Here is a 17,736-nt window from a genome sequence, read left to right as displayed (position 1 = left end):
ATGTAGTGCTATTTGTACTGTACGGTTTTACCCTGTACTGTCTTATTGTCTTGCCCTCTGTACAGCACTGCGGAACACTTTTGGCGCCCTATTAATATAATGTAATAATCATTATAACCTTCGCAAACCCACTATTAAACACCATGGGCATGCTTGTGTCCTAATGGATTAGCGATGTTAAGAGGCTTCTCCCTGCTAAGTGCCAGACGCTCGTGACCAGCCCCAAAGCCCTACCTTATGTGACTTCTGCTTACACCTCATGAGTCTGCAAGCAGAAATCCACGATAAGTGCAGCCTCGGGGCAGGTCCTCAGAAACAATTGAATTAGCTCCCGGTCACTTTAGGCAGGTGCTCATTCTCTCAAACAATTGAATCGCCCCCTTTGAAAACAAACTAAAAACACAAAGTGACAGATATATGCAATAACATTTTCCTCAGCTTCATCAAACAATTAGCTTCTTGGGCTAAAGGACATCTCCAAATGTGTTTTTCCCCATGCATTTCCATACCCTCCAAATTACAAACAGCTTCCAGTGTAATAGACAGTTTTTACCTTTATTTTCATCTCATCAACAGCATCGAGGACCCAGCCGACAGTGCCATCCCCTCCGCAGACAAGCACCTTGGCAGAATTAGCAGGGAGGAGTGTACAGAGTTGAAGTGCTTTGAACGGAGTAGTTTTGCTCAAGTCAAATACCTACAAAATATATTTCCAAACTTTAAACAAGACAGCCCAAATAGAAAGGAGCATTGTCAAAAAGCTAAGCATTCGCAGCTGTACACTAGTTAATACTGGAGCCATGCACTGTTAAATTATTGCACACATCAATCTGATATAATATTGTAAGTATACAGCCATGGCCAAAAGTTTTGAGAATGACACAAGTATTGGTCTTCACAAAGTCTGCTGCTTCAGTTTTTATGATGGCAATTTGCATATACTCCAGAATGTCATGAAGAGTGATCAGATGAATTGCAAAGTCCCTCTTTGCCATGACAAAGAACTTAATCCCAAAAACAACATTTCCACTGCATTTCAGCCCTGCCACAAAAGGACCAGCTGACATGTCTGATTCTCTTGTTAATACAGATGAGAGTGTTGAAGAGGACAAGGCTGGAGATCACTCTGTCTTGCTGATTGAGTTAGAATAACAGACAAAGCTTTAAAAGGAGATTGGAGCTTGAATTTGTTGTTCTTCCTCTATTACTTGCGAGGAAACACGTGCAGTCGTCATTGTTTGCACAAATAGGGCTTCACAGGTAAGGATATTGATGCTAGTAAGATTACATATAAATCAACCATTTATCGGATCATCAAGAACGTCAAGGAGGTTCAATAATTGTGAAGAAGGCTTAAGGGCAAGAACGTCCAGCAAGCGCCAGGACCATCTCCTAAAGTTAATTCAGCTGTGGGATCGGGGCACCACCAGTGCAGAGCTTGCTCAGGAATGGCAGCAGGCAGGTGTGAGTGCATCTTCACGCACAGTGAGGCGAAGACTTTTGGATGATGGCCTGGTGTCAAGAAGGGCAACAAAGAAGCCACTTCTCTCCAGAAAAAACATCAGGGAGACTGATATTCTGCAAAAGGTACAGGGATTTGACTGCTGAGGACTGGGGTAAAGTTATTTAATCTATGAATCCCCTTTCAGATTGTTTTGGGCATCTGTTTGGATGCTTGTCCGGAGAAGTAAAGGTGAGCACTACCATCAGTCCTGTGTCATGCCGACAGTAAAGCATCCTGAGACCATTCATGTGTGGGGTTGCTTCTCAGCAAAGGGAGTGGGCTCACTCACAATTTTGCCTAAGAAAACAGCCATGAATAAAGAATGGTACCAAAACATACTCCAAGAGCAACTTCTCCCAACAATCCAAGAACAGTTTGTGGACAAACAATGCGTGATGGAGCACCTTGCCATAAGGCAAAAGTGATAACTAAGTGGCTCGGGGAACAAAATATCAACATTTTGGGTCCATGGCCAGAAAACTCCCCAGACCGTAATCCCATTGAGAACTTGTGGTGAATCCTCAAGAGGCGGGTGGACAAACAAAATCCCACAATTTCTGACAAACTCCAAGCATTGATAAGGCAAGAATGGGCGGCCATCAGTCAGTATGTGGCCTAGAAGTTGATTGACAGCATGCCAGGGCGAATTGCAGTCTTGAAAAAGAAGGGTCAACACTGCAAATATTGACTCTCTGCATAAACAATGCCTTTAACACTTATGTAATGCTTGTAATTTTACTTCAGTATACCATAGTAACATCTGACAAAAAGGCCTAAAAACACTGAAGCATCAAACTTTGTGAAAACCAATTCTTGTGTCATTTTCAAAACTGTTGGCCATGGCTGTATACAGTAAGTACAATTATGTTAACTTAAAGTAGTTTTCATGTTTCTAGAGGAAGCTGAGGGTCAGGCCACAGGATGAAAAACCTAGTGCAGTAAAATGCATAAATATCCTATGTGTATTAAGAGGACTCCCTTTAACCTCTGTAAGTGTCAAATAATACAGGTTGATCAAAATGTTATTAGTCGTTTTTAGAATTTAGGAGTTAGCATAAATCAATGGTGTCAATACTTTGCTTAGATTTACATAAGATCATGAGGGCAGAGAAAATATTTCTAACATACAAACAACTAAGGAAAGATCAGTAATTCCAAACAAAACAACAGTTCACAATATGACCAGAAAGAATTCCAACTGTCAAGACTTCCAGTCACTGCCATACAGGTGTAACTACTGTAATCAGGAAATTGGAGTGTACTAGATATATATAGCAACAAAGCATACTTCCTATAGATCCAGATATATTTTATTACAATGGGTAAATGTATGCAACATATTAGAACCTATAAATAAGGGTCCAAGTATTTATCATAAAGACACTTAAGGCTGTCTCTTACCATGCACCATTTTGTAAGAGCAAATTTTGTGTTTATTAATTTCATAGTTGTAATAAAATAGAATTTTAACTAATGGAAGCATGATTTATTTATTTTTTTTGTTACTCCAGAGTACTTCACATTCCTGACCTACAAATCAATATATTGGATGGTTACACTAGTTGTTGACCATACAGTACATAATTACAGAGGCAGTGTCACACAGGCATCTATCTCCAGCTCCAGATTGGAGGCAGAACGTAAAAAAATTGTTTAATTTTAATTTGCCTATATTATATCCTAATAAAAGATGAACTATAGTGACGCAGACCAGAGAGTACACATATAGGGCCGTATTCAATTTAGAGCGAAAAGTCAGTTTCAGCTAAACTTTTTCGCCGATTCCACTAATCCGGTGCGAAAAGTCAATGCAACAGACTTGGCGAAAAAGTATCCCCATTGAATAGGTGTCGAGAAAAAGTGCAGTATTGGGGTTTTGGGGTGCAGACTTCCAAAAACCACCCACCACCCCTTGGACAATCCCCTAAAGGTAATCTGTGTAAAAAAAAATTTAAAAAGTACCTTCGGACACCCCAAAAAAGTACTTTCGTTTTGGGGGCGAAAAAACAAAGTTGGGGGACAAACTTCTAAACTATTGAAATAGACTCGGAGGGAAGGGGGGGGGTCCCCAAGTATGCCCCAGGTGTTTTTTTGTTTGTAGGTAGTTGCGGCAGGTGGATTTTTCAAGTGTTTTTAAAACTTCATATTAGCGACTTTAAAATATGCTTGGACCCATTTTCAAGTACCCCAAGTTTGATGGGACACCTTACTTTTACCAAAAAAAAGTTGCTAAATGCTATGCTTCACCACTTTACCAAAGACACTATATATAGCACATATTGAGACCGTTTAAAGACCCCACATACCTTTAAGCAGGGCTATACTGGGGTTCCCATAGTGATCCCCCATGTCAGTGCATCTTTTGAGGGGTGTCAGCCTGATTTCCCCAAAACTGGCAGAACTTTTCGCTGATTTAAGTTTCACCGGGTCCCGTTTTCGCCGATTTGGAATTGAATAAGCGTGATACTTTTTCGCACCCAAAACCCACGATGATGGCGAAAAGTCTGGCAACTGACTTTTCGCTCCACATGAATATGCCCCTTAACCCCCGGTCTATTCATGCTGGATTTTCTCCTGCGCCTGACTTGTGTACACTCTAGCGAATTCCTTTCCTTTCCAGGTTAATAACTCTATATTAGCAACAGTAGTCCTCTAACAACTTTAGCACTGTTTTATTATGTTGTTTACAATCAACTTTTGTTGTCTATCATTCAGTCTGTTATTTACTAAAGTACGAACTTTCCCCACATCCCAATACTAATAATTGGTACCTTTGGAACATTCCAAAATACCCACCTGTGCAGGATTTAGAAGACCTTTCAATTCACTAACTAGAACTTCACCCATATTGTTCCCACTTCGTGTGTTTGCCAGAACAATCAATGGAGTCCAGTTGCTTCCCATAGCAGATACTAACTAGAAGACAAGTGGTTATATTAAAATATATGAGGTGGAACATGAAACAGCAGATTACTCTGACACAACTGGCTTGCCATAGCCTCCCTTTAATTCTGGACACGTGAATTACAGGTTCATTACAACTTCTTTGGCTGTCTAAAACCAGGTGAAATTGAGATGAAGTCAGTCAGCCAACGAATTTGTGTAATTCACAAGTGTCCCGAATTAAAGGGATGATATGGCAAGCCTAAGTATACACGCTTGCAGTCCACTACTTCCTTTACAAGATTTTTGTTTATATATGGGTTAATGTTCTCTCTACTGAGAATAATTAAGATTTTTAGAAGTCACTAAAGGGCCCTAGGAACATATACAATCATGAGTGCTGTAATACAGCTCATGCAACTAGTTCCCTTCTAATATCCACAGTAGGGGGTAACTCATCGCTCATTAAATACTATATTAAGTAATTATTTGCAAATAATTTGACGGCTGATAAGAACCACATGTCCCTTTCTCTTTTCCTAAAAAACGTCAAAGCTAAAGCTATTTGACCTGTAACGTTTAGTAGACTTTGGGATAGCATTATGTTTATCCCACGGATATTTAAATCCTCCTACCGTGTTAGCATTAACCTATTCCAATTATCTACTACTCTTCTGGTAAAGTGACTCTTCTAAAGCGGATACACTACAGATTTGAGCCTATACATTAAAAATAGCGTAACTGCCACAATCATAACGGTTTTGTATCGCAGCAGATATTTTCCTTTTCAAGGAAATAACCCCGCTATGTACCAAGGGAAACCCGCAAGGACAGCGATTGCGGTAACTGCTGTGCCTGTGAGCTACATCCCTGGCATTGTGTGGAGTCTTTCACATTTGTGAATATACTTCTCCAGGGAAAGCTGACACTGCGTGTGTGCAGTGCCAGTTTCCATCGCCAGCCGGAGACTGCAGGAGAGAAATTGGAATCTCTCTCTACTGCTTGTAAGCCTCCATAGGTATAAAGCAGTTTACAACAGCTGAAAATGCTGTAAACTAAATGGGCCAAACTCCGAAAAGCTTCGCTTTTTGCAGTGTGGTACATAGGGCTGAGATCGTAGCACCCATTTATAATAATGGGGACTGCAATATGTAGTTCTAACAAGCACTCTGACAGAGATTTCTGTGAAATCTTCTGCATTATGCCATTAGCACATAGCAACTATTCATACAATTATGCAGAAACTGCAGGTTCTACATAATTAAAAAAAAAAAAAAAGGCTTGATACATACAGTAGGTCCCTTAGTGCATATCCTCATGTTCTACCGCTCCTTTTCCCCTATGCAATATTTATATAAACAAAATCACCAGCACAAATATAGTAATATCACCGATATTATAACATTTTCTTTAATATTATATTTATATTGTGTTGGTTAAATTCTAATGCTGTACATAAATTACTCAGATGACTACTGTGTTCTTAATGTGTTGCATTTACCATAAATAGTAGCTGACACTACGAGCCTTGTGACCCCTATTGGCAGCTGAAGTGTTGGGACAATGCCATATGCACACTTCAGACTGAACAGACAGCAAGCAGCTGTGCGCCACTAACTGGTTCCGTGAGGCATGCATAACCCATCTGCATTAGGGTCACAGAATCGGTAGCATCGGTTTACCAGTCTATGGTAAGTGCAGCAGATGAGGACACAAGAAAAATATCAGACAATGTCTTATTCCACTAAATAATTCATTTTCCAGTGTATTCAAAGTCTGAAATCACATCAACTAAATATTTCTTTACCTCCTTCATATAATCTGTAGGTTTGTTCTTCTTCATCTGTTTAACAGCCAAAAGATAATTTGGTGGTATAATGAGGTTTCTAAATTCACCAAGATCACAGTCCTCGGTCTTCAAATGGCTTTGTATGCAGTCATCATGGACAGTTCTCTGGCACCAGATGCATCTATTTTAAAAGGCAAAAAACAAAGACTTTGCTGAAGTAATATTAACTTAAAGACAGATAAAAATATGTATGCACAAGGTGGTTGAGGGATCTTACTGCTAACTCGTATAAATTGTGCACATAAACAGATCCCTAAAGTGAACATATATAATTGATGCCCTCTGGAGGCTTAGTTGTCGCACCCGGAGATGCCCTCCGGGTGCTGACAACCAAGACTCTGGAGGTCAGTTACAGCTCTTGCCAAAAAAACAGCTTGGAGGAGTGACTGTGTTGGAGTCGGTTAGCCAGGGAAAGTTGTGAGGAGAGGGAGATGGATCTACTAAGTCTGTGCTAGACTGACACCTCGTTGATTATATATAATAGATTTGTATCTATCTATATATAAAAAAGTTTTTTTGTATGTATGCATCTATTGAACTGATTTTGATCGGGTTTTCACGGAAATGTTCCTCGAGATCCTCCAAGTAACATAGGCTCATCCCACTATCATGATATACACACACCACATATGCAGCCCCTCCTTTTGGTGGAAAGGTGCGGCACTCATGGTTTTGTAAAACAAATAACTTAGACTCGATGAGGTAATATTTGATATTACCTCAGCGTGTCAGAGTTATTTGTTTTATAAAGCCCTGAGTGCCGCACCTTTTGTTCTGATATCCATCTATCTTGTGGGGGCACCGGCTAAGTTATTTTATTATATGAGTGCCGGACCGATTTTGGCATATATATATATACACATATATATACATACATATATACACACACACACACATACATACACACACATATACAGGAAACCAAGGTTCTGCGCTGTCGATTCAAAATTCGATCAATGTCTCTGTAAAATATATTTTAGACAGTCCACGTGTTTTTGGCGTTTTTTTTTCTCCAGAGTGCAGCTTCCCATTGAGATTGTATCACCACAGAATCTCCGTTATTAGATAGTTCTAGGAAGAAGGTATAAGAGCTCACAATGTAGTAAAATTGTAAGTTTTATGTAATAAAAAAAGCATAAAACACGAACATTAAGGTACAGGTTGAGTCTCCCATATCGAAATATTCCGAAATACAGAATATTCCAAAATATTTTGGGCATGACTGAGTTAATGAAACCTTTGATTTTTGATAGCTCAATGTACACAAACTTTGTCTAAGGCACAAATTATTAAAACTATTGTATAAACTTACCTTCAGGCTGTGTGTATAAGGTGTATATGAAACAAATTAATTTAATTTCTGTACACAAACTTTGCTTGAGCCACAAAATTATTAAAAATATTGTATAAAATTACCTGCAGGCTGTGTGTATAAGGTGTATATAACACATATATGCATTCTGTGTGTATATTGGGGTTCCATTCCAAAGATATTTCATTATATGGAATATTCCGATATCCAAAATACCCTTGGTCCCAAGTATTTTGGATATGGGAGACTCAACATGTATACAATAATCAGCTCATGAGACAGCCTGATAGCCTGTAGAATGTCCATCACTCCAGACACTGTCGTTCACCGCTCTAAGCAGCCTAGGACGGTGATATACACCATTATAGCGATATATGAAAATACGCTGACGCGGCTGCCGAAAAAGTCTTCCGCTGAATTCCTGAGTCGGGAATTGGCTTAGAGCGGAAAGAGCGGTGAACGACAGTGTCTGGAGTGACAGACATTCCACAGGCTATCATCCGGCATGCACAATATAACCTGCAACATGCCCTGGTGCACCCCACTGTATAAAAATTATATCCACCATGCGATGTGCAGGCACTCAGGGACCACAGCATAAAAAACAATACACCAACAAGGTCTGCAGTATCAGATACTGCAGATCTTGTTGGTGTATTGATTTTATGCTGTGGTCCCTGAGTGCCTGCACATCACATGGTGAATGGATAGATGGATATATTAGTTTGTATGTATGTATGTATGTATGTATGTTCACAATAAACACGGAACTACTGAACTGATTTTGATTGAATTTTCACCAAAATGTTCCTTGAGATCCTCCGAGTTACATAGGTTACACACACACAAACAATCCATTCTCCTCATCAGGAGGCCATTACAGAGATAACTTACTGGGCTTCTTCCAACAGCAGCTCCTCATGTAATCTCTTGGCTGAGCAGAGCCTCTTGGCCTCACGTTACTTTGAGTGACTGCAGCCAGGCAGCTATTGCTCCGTCTCCTGTCCTCTCCTCTCTGTTGCCAGATGGCCCCTCCCATCCCACCTCCTCATTGGCTGGCTGAAGCGCCAAGCAGCCCGGGTGGAAGGCTTCCCCAAGAACAACAAGGGGAGGGTGATAATTGGCTCCTGCGTCTAGTGGCGTCATGACACCACGTTGAAAGGCAGGGTGATTGGCTTTTATGCGTTTTGCCTAGCATGGCCGGGCTCTGGTTAGCTGGAGGAGAGTGAAACCGCGTGGTAATGTAACCAGTTGTGAAGACACAAGGGCACCAGAGAGACGTTTGTGTCCCGCGAGCTGAGGATCTCGCTCAGCTGCTGACAGTCTCCGTCACACTGAGCGCCCTGTACGGTGCCAGCGGCCTGATGTGCTGGGAGAAGTTTGCGCGGCTGGTCTGCCTGACTACAGTGCTCTGTGCCCGCGGAGGTGGAGCCGTCAGGAGCTCAGGTATGTTATTAAGGTCTCTTCTGCCCGTTTGTTTCCGAGTGCCGTCCGCGTAGGATCTGTGCCCCCCCCATCAGCATCTTCCATCTGGATGTTTACAGACCACGGCTGGGGCTGCATCCACCCAGCCCCCACCCATGTGCGCCATGTTTCCCTCCCTCCAAGAATGAGTTCCCAGGGCCGCCGCTGCAGTGTATTTCCCTTCTGCTGGTTGGGGATGAACCGCTCTTAGCACCGGCCACACCGCCACCTCTGTCCGAAACTTACCTGGAAAACTTTGCTTTGAAAATCAGACCGTGCACAGAAGAGCGATTGAGAGCGCCCAGGGCGCCGTCTTCTTGTCATTGAGTGAATTTCATAATCACTCAGCAACGACAGGTATAAACTTAGAAAAGCATTGTCATTACAATATGCTAGAAATTTTAGAAAACAAACTATGTTTAAACAGGAAAACCTGCTGACTAAAAGAATAATACATTTTAAATTAAAAAAAAAGTAGTTTTTTTTTTAATGATATACCTCATCTTTCTTCATATTAATGTATGTAAGGTGATGAACATACACAGTAAGACCTAAGAAACCATTATTGTCCTGGTACCTAGTGTTCACTCATTGGGCGGAATTCAATTCTTTCCAGCCCCTATCGCGCCCGACGGAGCTATTCAATTCTTGCTCCTGTCGGGCACGATGAGCTGCCAGCACTACATTTCAGCTCGCAGCCCCTGGGGGATGAGAGCTGAAATGTGCGAAAAACAAGAGATATGGTAAGAACTTACCTTTGTTATCTCTGTTTCTACGAAGTCCATAGGGTCCACAGGGTTGACCTTGGGGTATAGGTTGGGAACCAAATCCGGGCACCACGCAGTTAAAGCTTTTAGCTCCCAGGATGCACTTGGGTCCACTCTCCCTATAACCCCGCCCCCCAGCCTTTCTGAGTCAAATCCTCCGCACTAATACCTGCAGCACATGGCTTGCAGGATAGCAATAATGGGTGCAGTATCGTGCGCAATCTCCTGGTCAGATATATTTGACTATCCTGACGGAAATATTAAGCAGCGCCATACCGGTCCTGACTGACGCTAAGATTAGCTGCAGGGACCCATTATCAGCGTATGCAACACACAGTTCCATCTAAAATATGGCAACGTGCAGCACGCAACAGTATGTGACAAACCTCACAAATATTAACAAGTATATATATGTGAGGTCTCAGAACCACCCTAGGTACACCTGTATTAGGGCAGATAAAGAAAAGGGATAGATATACACTGACAGGTGAGAAAAGCAGACAGTCAGCACTAGCATAAGTCACATACAATGCAGAAAAACATATATACATACATTTGCATGACATATTACTGCACAATGCCGCTACATTCAACTGCCCAGATTCAGTGTCTGGGAAGGCTATAGCGCTGTGTACACTCACCCAAAATGGCCAGGTACGCAGGGGGACTGGGCTCACTGATATCCTAGGAGTTCTGCAGCACCACAGAGAGAAAATGGCCACTGGAGACCTCAGAAGAAGCGTGGCCCGCGGAGGAAGCAGCTCAGCGACGCCAGACTAATATTGAAAGGCGCACTAAGCTGAGGGGAGGAGCCGCTAGATAGGGAAGGCTTCCTTCCCTGGCTAGCAATTAACCCCCCGGGATGCCGGCTCCCGCTGCCGCTATAATCCCTGGTGGGCTGTGGACACGCGGGGTATGCCTCCATGGAGGGGGAGCCCGCCGCCACCGCTAGCGCCTCCGGTCTGTCCCCAGAGACCGGAGGCATAAGGCTGCATGTACACGCGGGTCACCGCAAGCGGTGACCACGCGACTTACCTGTCCCCGTCGATCCGGCAGCAGCCTAGGGATTCCTCCAGAGTCCGGCTAGTACAGACTCTGGGGTCCCGCTGCGATCCCCAGATCTGTACTGGCGTCGCAGCGCCGGCGGGGTGTAGGAGCGGCAGCTTAGACGTCCATTGGACAGTCTGACGCTGCCGCTCTGAAGAGTAGTAAAAAATAATAAAACTCTTTTTTAAAACAAATTTTAAGCTTAGGGGCTGCTAATCAGCTCCCCACTGCACTAACGGTGACCCGACTCCGGCCGGGCACCAACTTAAACTGAGGTGCCTCTGGCTGGGGGGCGGGGTTATAGGGAGAGTGGACCCAAGTGCATCCTGGGAGCTAAAAGCTTTAACTGCGTGGTGCCCGGATTAGGTTCCCAACCTATACCCCAAGGTCAACCCTGTGGACCCCCTATGGACCCTGAAGTAGAAAGTGACATGTTTGGGCGCCCAAACATCACTTTTCGCGATCGCGCCCAGCACTTTGGTCGGGTTTAGCTGCTTTACGCGTAAAGCAGCTAAACCTGACCTCTATGGGCGCGATCAGCATGAAAATCTTGGACAATTGCATAGCGGCCCGCGATCTCCTGTCACTTTAGACGGGAGATGCGGGCCGCAAAAACAATTGAATTCCGCCCTGTGATATAGAAAGGGGAACTTCTGCGCATGCCAAAAAGGGGGTGTGGTCATGAGAAAAGAGGGCATGTCTTTATGACGCGTTCCCTTTTCATAACCCAAGTTCTCCTGTCTCTGTGAATAGATGCCGGGCCCATCTGGCAAGATGTAAGAGTACTCTTACTGCTGTTAAGCATCACCATAGAGCTAAGCATCACTCAGATGACCCGGAAACTTTTTTAAACAATAATAAATTGCGGTAAAGAAGACTTTCTATTACTGAGTGGCGATGGAAAATCTTTTTGTAGGGATCTTAATAAATAGACTGCTAGAATACTACAAGTTCAGCATAAATATCTCTGGATGTAGTGAGTATGCCGGCGGACGTGATGCTGGCTGTCAAAATCCCAACGGCGGAATCCTGACCCGGGACTAAAGTCAGGCACCACAGCAGGGTTAGGGTTGGGCTTGGGGACTTTAGAGTTAGGCACCACATTTGGTTAGGCACTAAGAGGGGGAGGTTAGGGGGGTGCAATTAGGTTTAGCCACTAATGGGGAGGGTTAGGGTGCAGAGAGGGTTAGGGGGAGAAGGGGGGAGGGTTAGTATACTTACCCGGGATTCCGAGCATCCCGACAGATTCCAACTCTGTATTACGGTTAGGTTGCGGGACAGTTCGGGTTATGCTACAGGAGGGGTGGGTTATTGTAAAGATTAAAGTTTGGGTTAAATACTTACAAAAATGCGTCTGGAATTTGACTTTCGGGATGCCGCTGTCGGTATTCTGACCACCGGGATCCTGTACCCAACCAGGCAAAAACAGTGCTGACCACATTGAAATCATTGATAGAGCGCACTGTACGAGGCAGGGTTTCCCAAACTCGGTCAAGTCACCCTAACAGTTCAGGTATTAAGGATATCCATGCTTAAGCACAGGTGAGTTAATTAGTACCGTAGCCAGTTTGATTATACCATCTGTACACAAGAAGGACATCCTTAAAACCTGGACTGCTAGGGTGCCTTGAGAACAGAGTTTGGGAAACCCTGGTATAGGATGAAGCCCCACAGTGCACACTATATCATTAGGTAATATAATGCAGTTATAAAACACATACTATATAATTAGAATAGTATGGCAGTTTATAAAGCATATACTTATATACAGGTCTATTTTTCTGAAAAAAATAGGTTCAGAGACAGTGGGTGGAGCTATATAAAAAAAAAAACACAACACACACATTATATACATTATACAAATATACACACACACAGTACCAGTCAAAAGTTTGGACACACCTTCTCTTTCAATAGTTTTTGTTAATTTAAATTATTTTCAACATAGTAGATTAATACTGAAGACATCAAAACTATGAAAGAACACATATGGAATTATATTGTAAACAAAAAAAAGTGTCAAACAAATCACAATAGGTTTTATATTTTAGATTCATCAAAGCCCCCATTTGCTTTGATGACAGCTTTGCACACTCTTGGCATTCTCTCAATCAGCTTCATGAGGTAAGCTGGCCACACACTAGACCAACTTACATCCAACCAGCCAACTAGCTGATTGGTTGGAATGAAAATCTGGTAAGGGATGAAAGCAAATGACAATCAGCAATTTGCTCCCAAACACCAGAAAATGGACTAAAAACTGTTTGAACAAATTGTTTTGACCAAACATTTAACAAACTTGTCTGACTACCATTTCCATCTGTTTTCTGGCATTTAGGAGCAAATTGCTGATCATTATTTACTCCCATACGTTACCAGATTTTCATTCCAACCAATCAACTAATTGGCTGGTTGGATGAAAATTGGTCTAGTGTGTGGCCAGCTTTAGTCTCGAGAGATTATCTTCGAGTGAGACTAAAGCTGGCCACACACTAGACCAACTTACATCAACCAGCCAACTAGTTGATTGGTTGGAATGAAAATCTGGTAAGGTATGGGAGTAAATGACAATCAGCAATTTGCTCTTAAATGCCAGAAAACAGATGAAAATGGTCGTTCAAACAAGTTTGTTAAAGGTTTGAACTAAACAATTTGTTCAAACAACAGTTTGTCCATTTTCCAGCATTTGGGAGCAAATTGCAGATCATTTGTTTTCATACCTTACCAAATTTTCATTATAACCAATCAATTAGTTGGCTGGTTGGACAGATAATCTTTAGATGTGTGGCCAGCTGTAGTCTCCTGGAATGGTTTTCCAACAGTCTTGAATGAGTTCCCAGAGATGCTGAGCACTTGTTGGCTGCTTTTCCTTCACTCTGCTGTCCAACTCATCCCAAACCAGCTCAATTGGGTTTAGGTCGGGTGATTCACCTTCTCTGCGTCTCACAAAGACACGGCGGTTGGAACCAAAAATCACTAATTTGGACTAATCAGACTAAAGTACAGATTTCCACTGGTCTAATGTCCATTCCTAGTGTTTCTTGGCCCAAACAATTCTCTTCTTCTTGTTGTTCATCCTCAGTAGTGGCTTCTTCGCAGCAATACGACCATGAAGGCCTGATTCACGCAGTCTCCTCTGAACAGTTGATGTTGAGATTTGTCTGCTAGTTTAACTCTATGAATACTTTATGTGGTCTCTAATCTGAGGTGCTGTTAAGTAGCGGTTTCTGAGGCTGGTAACTCTAATGAACTTATTCTCTGCAGCAGAGGTAACTCTGGGTCTTTTATTCTCTGAGGCGGTCCTCATGAGAGCCAGTTTCATCATAGCATTTGATTGTTTTTGCAACTGCACTTGAGGACACATTCAAAGTTCTTGAAATTTTCCATATCGACTGACCTTCATGTCTTAAGGGGCCTATCCATTAACAGATAAATTTGAACGATGAACGATATATCGTTCAGTCGTTCAATTTATCTGTCACAGATAGGCCCTGAAAGATGACAGATGCACACTCCCGTAGCCGACAAATTGTGTCTTTCGTCTCTCCAACATGTTGGTCAATTATCGCTGACAGATATTAGAAATATCTGTCAGTTTATAAGCGATAAACTACAAACGATATTTTTAATGAAAATTAATAGAAACATATAAAAAAATCCACTCCTTGAATGATTGTCATGCAATGTCGGTCGCAAAATTCTGTCATGTACATGACAGATATCTGTCACCGCAGCCCCAGGAATTTTCAAGGGATAAATCTTTTGTCTTTCATCGTAGAGAAAGATCTGCTAATGGATAGGCCCCTTTAAAGTAATGATGGACTGTCGTTTCTCTTTACTGAGTTGAGTGGTTGGTGCCATAATATGGATTACAACAGTAGTCAAATAGTGGTGTCCACGGTGTACTAACCCTACCACTGCACAACACAACTGATGGTCTCAAACACATTAAGAAGGCAAGTAATTCCACAGATTGTCTCTTGACAAGGCACACCTGTTCATTCAAAACCATTCCAGGAGACTACCTCATGAAGTAGATTGAGGGAATGCCAACAGCGTGCAAAGCGGTCATCCAAGCAAAAGGGGGCTACTTTGAGGAATCTAAAATAGAAAACATATTTTGATTTTAACACTTTTTTGTTTACAACATAATTCCATATGTGTTCTTTCATAGTTTTGATGTTTTTAGTATTAATCTACTATATTGAAAATAATTTAAATAAACTAAAACCACTGAATGAGAAGGTGTCCAAACTTTTGACTGGTACTAAAATATTATATATATATATATATATATATATATATATATATATATATATATATATATAATGTCATAGTTAATGAGAGGTTCAGGAGCTGGGGAGTTCTTAGTGCCTTGACACTATGTGGAAGAGTAATTTGTTAAAGCAGCCACATACATGGAAACCCTATAAATCCTGCCTTTGCCCCTGGTAGCAGTATATCATTACTAGATGAGATCATCAGTCTATGCTATAAATAAAGCGCTGACACTCTCCCTAGGACTAATGTATATGTGCAATAAGTATGAATGTATAGGGGAACATAATGCGGCACCTGTAGTCGCACAGCTTGGGCTGGCTCCCGCACTGCTGGCCGCACACCGCACACGGACTGCAGAGCGGTACGTTCCCCCGTATCCAATGATGACTCCGGCCGGCGGCTTCATCTCCCTCACTGCGCCCCTGCCCGTCCTTGCAGGAGAAGCGCCGGTTGGCCGCCCACACGCAGGGCTCGTCAGCGCACAGGCCGCAGCACAGGCAGTAGGCTCCCCGCAGGATGTGTAGGCCGCACACCGAGCAGTACGTGGGCCGCCCGAACAAATCCGTGTCCTGCCAACAATGCTTCCCGGCCGGGGACAGGCACCTCCGCCGGGAGCGGCGCACACTGCACCACAGCGTTATGAGCACCGGCAGCGCCACTGCGCACACCGTCCACACTGCCAGGCTCAGCCCGCGCTCATCACCGGCAGCTGCAGCCTCCTCCATGTCCGGCCGCTCACACCGACATGATCTCCGTAATGCACAGACACTGCGTCACGGCGACTCCCGGCTGCCCGACACTACCGGAGAAAGCTGGTGACGCATCTGTTACAGCAGCCTGACATGCCTGATCCCTGCACTCTCATCCGCTGCTCTGACCAGTGCCCTCTACTTCACATCAGTGTAATGGCTTCGCTGGGGGGTTTAGCTTGTGGGAAACGAATTATTAATTGTTTTTGGTATGTCCCTAATATTGTTGTACCTTTGGGCCCTATTTATCACAATCAACATTAAACAAGCAGATGTGATTAAATAGATTTTCCTAAATTCAAAAAGTGAAAATTTAAATGTTCTCACAAATTGGGAAAGCTGTTATTGCCGGGACATGGTCTCCAATATGTGCCTGTCCTAGCGAAGAGCTGGAAGCTCGCCTCTCCCTAAGGGGCCCATTTCTTAATGATCGTATTTGCAGTGCGATCAGGAGGCGGGATGTACTAAGCATCGCTTCCACGATGCGGTACATCCCCCCATGACTTTGGGTACATACCGCTGTTCATTACCACTGTATGTACCAAGAATTTCGCAATGGACAGCTCTCCCAATAAGAGCAATCATTTGCGGTTTTAACACCCAGAAGTCGCTCTGGCGTCTTTTTGTGCATGTGCAGAAGGCCGCGGGAGCTCATGGGAGGGATCCGATCGGATTCCAGGTGCTTAGTACATTTGGGAAATGCGGTAAATCCCCTGACAAGCTGCATTTTTGGGGATTTTACCACATTTTTACCTTAAGTACATCCCGTCCCTGGTGCAATATTATTGTCCATGATTACATTGCAAGACGTGATCATAGTTCCCGAATGTACTAAAGGTTACCTGCAGGAACACAGGCTCTGAAAGGAGCCCTTCCCTGTGATGTGCTAGGAGTGAAGCGACCACGTCAGCGGTCTCTTTATTCCGGCGCATGCATGGTCCATAGATCACACATGCACGGTGGCCATTGCCGAGGGAGGGTTCCAGTGGAACCCTATCTTGGCTAGTGATGCAATATGTAGCCCATAGGCTACAGCGGTTTACACCATCTTCAGATGGTGTAAGCTGCAGGGACCAAGGTCTGAAATGTTTTGCATTCTGGTACTTGGTAAATCTGACAGCATTGCATCCTTCATAGAATCCTATGGGGATTGTGGTGTTGGTGGAAATGGAAAGACACCAGCAGATATCGGAGATACTTAATATTTGCGGGTATCCCCTGAAAATCTGTGTTTTCTGGGAATACGCTGCAAATGGTAAATGGGCTCGTATGGGGTCTATTCATGAAGTAAAGAAAAGCCCTGTTTAACTGAAACGGCTTCCTTTCAGGAAGCAGGATAAAGTGGAGAAGTTAATGATTTCTCCAGCACCGCCCCCACTCCCTGCCTGGATTACTTTACCATACGGTAGTATGGTAAGAGCGATTCATAGAATAATTTACGTTCCGTTGCTGTGTACGGATTCTCCATTTTAGGATGTCGTAATCTGTACTTCCAAACGAAAAGAGCAGGGAAGTTGAATACTTGTCTTGCTTTATATGCAGAGAAAGGTAAAACACACTTCTTTGTACATTAGTTAACACTCAGACTAACATCCTTTTGTGTCTGCTTATAACCACTGTCATATATCCAAGGACCAGTATGTAACACAAGAAATGTCTCTTCTCCTAATGCCGGTGATTAATGGGGGAAATATTTGTTGTGTTCACACCGAAAAGTGCAAGAAATCACACACTTAGAAGTTCCTTTGAAATCCTCTATAGATTATGGCCCTCATTCAGAGCCGTACGCTCTGAGCAGAGCGCACGCTCTGAATGAGGGCCGGCCTCCATAACTATGGAGCATCCTCCTGGACGCTCGTATAGCTGTGGGTCACCACCCA

The 17,736-nt window shown here is 43.2% G+C and overlaps 1 protein-coding gene across 1 annotated transcript in view; it reads right to left on the bottom strand.

Moving 5' to 3' along the window:
* The window catches only part of DGKE (diacylglycerol kinase epsilon), a 42,894-nt gene extending 26,886 nt beyond the window's left edge, over nucleotides 1-16,008 (bottom strand). The window contains exons 1-4 of the mRNA XM_088475152.1: nucleotides 15,402-16,008; nucleotides 6,195-6,357; nucleotides 4,301-4,420; nucleotides 554-697 (exon numbers count right to left, since the gene is read on the bottom strand). Coding sequence (XP_088331278.1) covers nucleotides 554-697; nucleotides 4,301-4,420; nucleotides 6,195-6,357; nucleotides 15,402-15,832 — 858 coding nt within the window. The 5' untranslated portion in view covers nucleotides 15,833-16,008. The remainder of the gene's footprint in view (nucleotides 1-553; nucleotides 698-4,300; nucleotides 4,421-6,194; nucleotides 6,358-15,401) is intronic.
* Between the last annotated feature and the right edge of the window lie 1,728 nt (nucleotides 16,009-17,736).

The sequence above is a fragment of the Taudactylus pleione genome, unplaced genomic scaffold, assembly GCF_031769625.1.
Source record: "Taudactylus pleione unplaced genomic scaffold, aTauple2 ptg000016l, whole genome shotgun sequence".
Classification (NCBI taxonomy): Eukaryota; Metazoa; Chordata; class Amphibia; order Anura; family Myobatrachidae; genus Taudactylus; species Taudactylus pleione.
Note: the sequence above shows the minus strand (reverse complement) of the source record. Positions and strands in the feature narration are given on the sequence as shown.